The sequence below is a fragment of the Gouania willdenowi genome, chromosome 21, assembly GCF_900634775.1.
Source record: "Gouania willdenowi chromosome 21, fGouWil2.1, whole genome shotgun sequence".
NCBI lineage: Eukaryota > Metazoa > Chordata > Actinopteri > Blenniiformes > Gobiesocidae > Gouania > Gouania willdenowi.
The window spans coordinates 35,703,806-35,713,748 of NC_041064.1; the positions used below are offsets into that span (position 1 = coordinate 35,703,806).

The 9,943-nt window shown below is 32.0% G+C and overlaps 1 protein-coding gene across 1 annotated transcript; it reads left to right on the top strand.

The window, feature by feature from the left end:
• The first annotated feature begins 1,508 nt into the window (after positions 1 to 1,508).
• Positions 1,509 to 7,529, top strand: c21h2orf76 (chromosome 21 C2orf76 homolog). Its single transcript, XM_028435572.1, has 5 exons — positions 1,509 to 1,789; positions 3,885 to 3,935; positions 4,650 to 4,687; positions 5,194 to 5,275; positions 6,828 to 7,529. Exons 1-5 carry the CDS (start codon positions 1,660 to 1,662, stop codon positions 6,902 to 6,904), a joined length of 378 nt encoding a protein of 125 aa, XP_028291373.1. The 5' UTR covers positions 1,509 to 1,659; the 3' UTR covers positions 6,905 to 7,529.
• The last annotated feature ends 2,414 nt before the right edge of the window (positions 7,530 to 9,943 follow it).

Here is a 9,943-nt window from a genome sequence, read left to right on the forward strand (position 1 = left end):
GATTTTTTTCAGTATGTTTGAAGCCTTATTACTCAGTGCTTTAATACAGTATTAATAATTCTTAGATGAGTCATGCCACTAACTGCCTGTTTATTGAATTTTTATATTTTTTTTTCAGTTTTCCTGGATTAAGTTTGTGTGACACATACTCGTCCTCAAAGAGTTTTGTATTTCGTCATAAGAAAATAAAGATGTTCATTCAAATATAAAAAAACTAACTTTATTACTGTTGCATGAACTGGATACAGAATACTCTTTATGGGAAAATATAAATGCATGAAATGACTCCCAAAAACAAACAAAACCACATTTTTTTAACAAAAGGACAACAAAAATACACAAATTTACTCACAAACATATGAGACGACTACAAATATACACAAATCAACTGGAAAAATATACAATATGACAAAACAAGTACATAAAAACAGACAAAACTTTGTTGTTTCTTGTGTTACTAATTGTTCTAAATGTTGATAATTTAGTCCTTAAATCAGATACAATCACATTTTTGTGGCCTTGCTGTGATAAAATTAAGTGTACACTAAAATATTCAATGTTTTAAATACTTTGTGACGTCGGACTTTTTTGTGTTACAACAAAACAATAAATGTGACCTTTGGGTTTTACATAAAACTCTACAACAGTCGTTCCTAAACTTTTCCCAGTCCTGTACTCCATCAGACATTTAACCTGAACCCATGTACGTCCTACTAAAAATAATGATGATGTAGTGTCATATACAGTGTAGCCTTACAGTGAAATTTGTCTCTGAATTTGACCTATCTTATTGAAGAATAATATATTATTAAAAAAATCTATAAGTACAAAAAAAAAAAAACACTTCTGATTCACAATTATCACTCAATGTATTTAATTATTAGCACAACTTTAAACCAAAAATATTTTCCTTATATTTACTTTAAAGGTGCAGTATTACTCTAAATATTATCATTATTATAGTATAATTATCATCATCATTATTATCTTTATTTTTATTAATAAAAATGAGTATAATTTATTTATTTATTTATTGATTCAGTTTATTTCCGACATGGTTACATTCACTTTTTTCTTTTTTTGTACATGCCGAAAAAGGAGACGAGAGAAGCAGTTTGCTTATCTAAGTCCCGTCCCCTGTTTTGAACACAGAAAATTTACATCAAAGCTTGTCTCAATAATAAGAATAGGAATAATAGGAATAATTCATATTAACATTTTTTCTTTATTATTATTATTATTATTATTATGACTGACAGAGTAAAACATACAGTTGTAGGTGTATGTGTTATAACAGATATAACACAACATTTAAAAACACAGGTGCTGTTCAAATATACAAGTGAACTCACAAAACGTGTTTGTAATATGAAAATTACAAGTTAGCATAAGGAATACAAATAAAACGTCCACACCGTAGTTCAAACAGCCTGCAGGTGTTTGAACTGCGAACGGCAGGGGGCGCTAATTCTGTTCTACATGCTCTATTATCTACTGATCAGGTCTGCTTGATCGACGCTCTTCTCTGCCTAGTCAGACTGGATCAGTCATCGTGGAGTGAACCGCTGCTTCTAAATAAAGACCCGCGTTATCCTGGTTCTTAATAAAAAAAAACACGGCTTATCCTGTTTCTAAATAAAGACCGTGTTCCGCTGTAGAATGTCTGAAGAGGCGGTGGTCACGGTTCGTCTCGTGCGCTCCTTCGAGCACCGGAACTTCCGGTCGGTGGTGTTTCACGGAGTGTGCTTGGAGCAGAAGGTGGAGGACTTCATCAGGCTCGTGAGAGACGGTGAGCGGTTCACACGCACCCACATCTGTTAAGTTTAATTTAATCTGAGAGGCTCCTTTAGGATGAAACCGATGCTTCATATAAAGCACTGTAGGCGCCGCGCGGAGCGAGCCTCTGAACGGAGTAGACGTCACTGGCCGCCATCTTGGTATACCTAACAACCGCCAGTATGACGATGTAAACAACAATAAACAACCGCTGGTTTCTGATTTATTGTGGCTTTAATTTCACTATTCAGCTTTTCAGAATTATACATATTTACGCAAATACATAAACTAATAATACAGTGAAAAAATAGAAATATAATTTACCGTAACAACGCTGATAAATGACCAGAGTTGTAGAGTATTCTAGTAGAAATACTGCTGCTTGATTAAAATTGTACTCATGTACATTTATAAGTAAACCATACATAAAATTATCACGTACCAGTAAAAAGTATCTCAATTAAATAATACTCAAAGTAAAAGTTACTAAAGTTACTTTCATCCTTCACGTTTATTGTTGGTAATAAATCTTGGTACGGGTCCGGTACATACAGTAAACATCTCATGTAGAAACTTAAAAAGAAAGAAACCAAATCTACCACAATTTCAACTTAATTTATTTTCCACAAAGGCATCTGTATAAAATAAAAGGTTTGTCAAAATGTATAATTATTTTTTAAAATAAAATAACACCAATTAATTCAATTTAAAATAAAAATGAAAAAAAAAAAAAAAAATTCTCAGGCTCTAAGAATAGATACATTTATGAACTGTAAAACCTGTTTTGTGTCTGTTTTGGTGCGGTACATCACGTTTAATCTAATTTACTTAGTAACGGTTGGGTGTTGAAATGTAACAAGTTACTGTACTTCTTTTAAAACGTAAAGTAAAATTACTGATTTAGAAAATACACTCAAAAAAGTAAAAGTACTCATAAAAGCAACTCAATTCTTTACTTTGACCGTAAATGATTATAGAAAAACCTTTGATGATGATATTTGGGCCCTAAGCGAGTTTGGATCTCCATCCCTAATGTATCATCAGTTCAAACTGAACATATATCTACATGCATTTAATTTGACAACTGTTCTTATTAGTATTAAATAATGTACAGACTGTAAGAATAGATACAGAAGTTTTCCTCAATGAAAAAAATGGTGGATTCCACCATTAAATGATAAATAAAAAGATATTAACTAGAAATAATGTCAAACTGATCTGAGTCACAAATGGAACTGATCATGAACGTGTATCTTTTTTAGCCCGTTCTGAATCTTATACAGTTTAGTACAATTTTCACTATATTCACTAGTTAACATGTAATAAATTCACTATATACAAACTCTAACTAGTTAACTTTAAACACTGTTTCTGGTAGTTGTTAATATAATGGTTCATTGTTCTATGAATCTGTGATAACCACATTTATTTATTCATCTGAATAATATTCACTGTTATCCAGAAACGTTTATTATTATTATTATAGTCATCTTAAAGATGGAAATCATTGTTTTAATCAGAATAAAATGCGTTAAAAGTGACCAAAAATGGTGGAAAATGTGATGAAATGGGATTTAAAAATTACAGTAATTGCTTGAAAGTTGCAAATTAGAGTGGATAAAACAGACAGAAAAGTGGTAAAAAAAAAAAAAAAAAAAAAAAAGGTGCCAAATGTGCAGAAAATGCATTGAAACGTGATGTAGAAGTGTCAGAAATGGAAGTAATGTAGCAAAAATGCATCAAAAGGAGTAAAAATATGGCAAGAAAAAGTGATGAAAATAGGTTAAAGGTTAAAAATTGTAAAAATAAACAAATATGGGCTCAAATAGAAATAAAAAATATTCTTGGTTTATTGAAGGCATCTGGCGACCCCAAAAGTGGTCTTGACCTCAAGGTTGAGAACCCCTGGTTATACATGTTTTCTTCTTTTTTTGTAGAAGTTTTAACATTTTCTTTGTGCTAAAGCCTGGTCTTGTTTTATTAACTCTGGCAGTTTTTAGATAAACTTTAATTATTTTTGTCAGGTGGAGCAGGACAGCAGTCCTCCATGACCATAATATAAAATGCTGAGTCAGCGCTGTATTAAACATGAACATTTCTCCTTCCAGATGTGGCGACCAGGGCTGGACTTCCTCCTCCTTTTAAGAATTATGCTTATGGTACGTACTGTATGTAGGAGCTGGTTCAGGTATTGTGTGGTTATTATTTCTAATGGTTTTTACTAAAGTTCTCTATGAGGGTTGTCATGGCAAATTTGCGGTTGACCTCATTTGGTGACATTAATTATGCTCTGTGCTGAATGATGATGTCCAGTCAAAGCTCGATGATTTTATAAAAAAAAGGATTTATTATAAAACTTAATGAAAAGTATAAAAAAGAGGAGAGTCCCATCCTGTGGGAAGGAAAGGTGGCCAGGTACTAAGCAGGATATACAGGACTGACTAACAGTTTCACAGCTTAAGCTTTATACAGGTATGAGAACAAGTCCCAACCCTGAAAGAAAGAAAAGGAGGGAGTCAGATGCTCCCAACAGTGGAAACGTTGGAGTATGATGAAGACGTGTATATTATGAGGAAGGCCTGCGCCACTGGTATCTGTCTTTGATAGTGTGTGTGCGTGTATATCTGTATGTGAGTTTGAGTTTGGCCTTCAGTAGAGACTGTGTGTTGCACTGTGGATACAATACGATCTGTGCTGTTAATCTAACATGACTCAGCTGTTCAAAAGTGCAAAGACTAATGTAGTCACTGTGTATTAAAACATGACAAATTGTACACATGAACACACATTTGATGATATGATGATGAATATAATAATTGCCATAACAAGGTCAACAAATATTATACTTTCCTTTTTTTGTTCTTGGTTTGTAGATACGATGAAGATTATTCACCAGGCTCATGGAGCAAAGGTATTTTTTAATCTATTAAAACATCATAACTTTATTATTTATTACATTTAAAACACATTTACAGTTTCAGTGCTGGAAGAAGTGAAACCATGAGGAGTTTATGAGATGCTTACACCATGTAATTAGCTAAAATAAGTAATATGAGAGACAAAAACTGACAGTAGTACATATAATATGATAAAGGAAACATATGTTTATCAAAAATATATAAATGGCTAGAAACAAATACACTACATACAACTATGTACATTCACAGAACAGAAATTAAAATAGATTTAAGACTATTTTTTACTGAAGCACAGCTTTCAGTTTCTGAAATGTAAATATTTCTATGACATGAACTAAACCTTCACCCACATGATTTGGGAATTTTTCACTTAAAACGGTTTGGCTAATGTTAGCGTTAGCATGCATAGCTAACAGCTAAACGTCAAAGGGAAAGACAATGAAATGGAAATGTGTAAACATGAAATGTATAATGTTTTTTATTTGTTTTGTTTTTCTAGACTAATGAGTTGGTGATGAGTTTAGATGACGATGAAACGCTGATTTTGGGAAGCGATCTGACGCTGAAAGCTGCTGGTGTTGGTAAGAGATGAACACTCACTCTTCTCCTTAAATACACTTTATTTTTAAATTAGTCTCTGAGGCTAAAATTTAAATTCATCTCTTCATATTAAACTGTATTTAAACAGAAACTTTAAAAACAAACGGCTCCAAAATACAGCTTGATTTTAAACTGTTTAATACCTTGTGTGAGATTTTAAACCACGTGGTCCGGGGGCCAAACTATGGCGGCCCTTTCTTCTTATTTCTGAATCAAAGTCTCCCCTTGATCCAACCACAACATTTTGCTTAGAAAACATCTATAGATCATAATGATAGAATGAATGAGTAATATCACACATTTTAAAGAATCTCATTTTGTAAATAAGAGGAAATAAACAGTATTTAATGCAGTGGTGACCAACATCTTTTGGATCATGACCCCGTTTTGATATCAAGAATTTCTGGCGACCCCAAAAACATTTTTTTCTAGAATTATTTTTTTTTATCATGTTTGATCTCAGATATGTTTTTTTTTTTTTTTTACTGCATTTTAGTTTAACTAGATTTATATTTCACAAAGTGAAAATATAGCAATACAGTTGTTTAAGATTGTGTGGGTTTTTTGGTTGTTTTTTTTAATAGAATAATATTTACAAACTTTCAAATATCAATTTAAATTTTTCAGAAATTTTAGATGACCCCATTTAAACTCCAGGCGATCCCACATGGAGTCCCGACCCTAAGGTTGAAAAACCCTTTTGTGATTTTTATCATTTCCGGTCATGTCACACCGAGGGCGGGACCAAGACTGACACTTTTTTTGTTAATTTTCCTCTCTCTCTCTTTCTCAAGTACCCCCTGTTGTGCCATCACATACCTCTAGGGGTACACGTACCCCTATTTGAGAAACCCTGCTGTGGACCATCCGATTCGGCCCACAGGAGAAAGTTTTAAAAAAAAAACTAAATTATTGTGTAAATTACCAAATAATTCAGTTGTGGATATCTCAGCCCTTCAAATCCACTAATTCAATGAAACTTTTCCCATGCTTGTATCACATGACTGCCGTCTTTTTAATTCTAAAATTTTCCTGAAATAATTTTTTCATGAATTCCCAAAATTAAATAATATTTAGTCACAAAATCAATGAAATTTTAAAAGAGAAAATCCTGCATTGTCTGACATCTGTCACGTATTGTTTTGATATTGTCGGCGCTTTACATACTTTATGTATTAATTACACATCATTTACACGTCAAAGTGCAAAAATTGTTGTTTTTTTTTTTTCCTAAAATCTGCGTCCCTCTTAAGATCAAACTATTGACACCACTGTTTTGAACTTTTTAAAAACTGTATATGAAGGTATTAAAAACTTCAAAGTGAAATATAAACTCTTTCATACTTGACTTTGTTATTCCAGACAGGACTCGACGTGCATCCACGATGTAGAATTAGACGTAAACATGTTCTTTATGTTAAAGTCAACACAGATTCTACATGAAGATTAATGTTAATAACCAAACATCACATGGAGAGTCTTTCTTTGGTTGTTTAATGTTTAATTTTTGTCTTTCTGCTTTTCTTTTTTCAGCAAATGAAACTGAAGTGGCTTTCTTCAAAAAAGAGGATTACGGTCTTTTTAAAGCAAACCCAAAAACAACCTGGTGACCCTTCGTTAAAGTACAGAGACATTGGACGAATTTAAAAAAAGGACAAAACAAACGCCTCCTTGTAGCTACAGTTATTTTTAATAAACCCACAGACGTTTTTTTGGTCAAATCATCTTTAAAACTGCTGAATACATTTTCAAAATTGTATCTGAACTTGTGTGCATTTAATTTATTCCTAACTTAGATGATAACATGATTATAAAAGGTTAAGTTTTGGGTTTATTAAAGTTTAACGCGGTGAGAATTCTGATGCTAATGTGACTGACTATTCTGCCTGGATAAGACACCAGCAAAGCTGATCACAAAGAGTTATAAACACAAACACACAAAATGACTTGGAAAACAAGAATAGTAATTAAAATAACAACAAAAATACACTAAATGACTTAAAAAAACATAAAAAATCAAGAACAATAACTAAAACCACAATAAAAATACACAAAACTATATTAAAAATGGACAAAATAACTTAAAAAAGATACTGAATAACAACAAAAATACACTAAAGAACAAATGTAAACTAAGCTACTCCTAAAACACAGAATAACAACATAATTACTCCAATAAGTAACTGATAACTACAGAAAAATTATGTTGCAAAACTGCAAATTACACAAAACAATCCAAAAACACAGAAAAATACTCATAACAAAAAAGATTAAAACACAAAATGAAAGAAAATATAAAAAATGACTGCAAAAACACTCAAAACAACAAAATTAATCAATGGGACTCTTAAAACGCATAAAGCAAAAACTAAAAAATACACAATTACTTCAAAACCACAGAAAAAAACACACAAAATGACGTCAAAAAGATACAGACTGACAAAAAAAATACACAAAACAACAATAATGTAAACAAAGGGACCCCTAAAACACTCGACAACAAAAATACACAGAATAACAACACATTTACTGCAATATCTAATCGTAAAATGACAGAAAATTCTGTTGCAAAACTGCAACAGTTGTATTCAAAGTGACTCCTTAAACACAAAAAACACAGAAAAACACAGAAAAGATTGTTTAAAGGTAAATACAAAAAACGACTGCACAAACACACACAAATCTAATTAAAGGAAATCCTAAAACACACAAAACAACAAAAAATACACATTGTAACATGATTACTACAACACCACAGGAAAATACACAAAATGAAAAACATTACAAAAAAATATACAAAATTACATAAAAATACTCAAAATTACTTCAAAAAGATACAGAATGACATCAAAAAAATACACAAAACTAAAAATAATCTAATCAAAGGGACTCCTAAAACACCAAAAACAAGCAATAACAATTACTTCAAAATTACAAAAAAAAAAACCCAAAGTTATATCGTACTAATGAACAACAAAATGAAATAAAACGATGACGAATTCAAAAAGCCTTTAAGATTATTTATGAGTCATTATTCTAAATACTAACATGAATTAAACCCTTTTTCTTTAATGCTTTGTCATCAAACCAAACAAAGACATGAATAGTCATAAATATATTCCTTATTTTGAACCTTTTTTGTAAAGAGTTTTTGAGTTAGAAAACATTATTTCTTATATACTGTGGTTTTGTTACTCATTTATTACTCATTTATTACACATTTATTACCCCATATATTACACCCCCTTTGACCCCGTGGAAGGTTCACTGCTCACATGACGTGCATGGTGCACATAGATATATTAATGTAGACGCTGCTTTGGCTGCTGTCCATTGGAGCAACCTGCCTTTGTGGCGGCCATCTTGGTACAGGATACTTACGCCTTCAATGCATTGCATTATTAAAGTGATCATTATTGACTCATTTGTTGTCGTGTTTTTGTAGTGCTATATTATAAATACTATCAATATTATCGTCCCAGATGCAGTTTATTAATTAAATAACATTGAATTTTACTGAAATTGTGTCTCAAATTAGTTATTTCACATGTAAACAGGCATGTAATACGTCTGGGAAGTAAAACCAGTATTTTTGAATTATCCAAACATCCTGTGACATTTTTAACAAATTTAACAGTTTGTAAATCAGTGAATAATTTATGCACGACTGCAGAGATCTACAACTGTTAGTACAGCAGGGGCCACAATAATGTTATTGTCTGATCCAAGGGTCACATTATCAACATTCATGTCAACATTTAGAATAATAACTAAGCATTAATACAAGAAACAACTAAGGTGTGTTTTTCTTCTTTTGTATATTTTTGGAGCCATTTTTGGATTTTCTTTGTGTTTTTGGAGTATTTCAGTGTATTTTTTAGTCAATTTCTGTATTTTTTGTGAGTCATTGTATATTGTATTGTATATATATTGTATATATATATATATTTTTTTTTTTTTTTACTTTATTGACTTGTTTTTGTTTTTTAGTCATTTAGTCAAATTTTGATTTTTTTTTTTTTAATGTCTTAGGAGTCATTTTGTCATGATGCACTCTTATTTTGAAGAGTTTCCCTACCTTCTCACCAGCTGGCATTAGCTCCCTCTGTGTCTCTAGGTCACTGCCAGACTGTCTGTGTTCTCTAATGTTCTAGAACTTCAGCGTTCCTACTGTGATCATGGATTGTTTCCTCGGCTTTTGTACCCTCCTCAGACCTTCTTCCCCTGGACACCTCTGCCGTCTCGGCTGCTCTTCCTGTGACTGAACTCTGATCATCCTGCTTCGTCTTCCCCTGGTGCCTCTGCCCGCTTGTAACCACCGCCTGGTTCCAAGCAATAAAGAATCTAAATCCCATTTCGGGTTCTAAGTCCCCTTCTCCTCACACCCCTTGACACATTTAGTGAATTTTTGTTGTCTTTGTTGACATTTTGTATATTTTCTTCTCATTTATGTATTTTGTTGCTGTTGCGTGTGTTTTTGGAGTCTTTTTGTTGTCCTTTTGTGCATTTTCCTGTTATTTTTGATGTTTTGGGGAGTCATTTTTGTGTGTTAACTTGGTCATTCAGTATATTTTTGTGTTTTTACAGTATTTCAGTGTATTTGTTGTCATTTTGTGTATTTTTGTCTCATTTTGTGTGTGTATATAGAG

Bases quoted from the DNA above. Each gene is read 5' to 3' on its own strand.
- c21h2orf76 (XM_028435572.1), top strand. From the start codon at position 1,660: ATGTCTGAAGAGGCGGTGGTCACGGTTCGTCTCGTGCGCTCCTTCGAG. The intron at 1,790-3,884 runs GTGAGCGGTTCA...TTCTCCTTCCAG, and splicing joins CATCAGGCTCGTGAGAGACG to ATGTGGCGACCAGGGCTGGA. The intron at 4,688-5,193 runs GTATTTTTTAAT...TTGTTTTTCTAG, and splicing joins ACCAGGCTCATGGAGCAAAG to ACTAATGAGTTGGTGATGAG.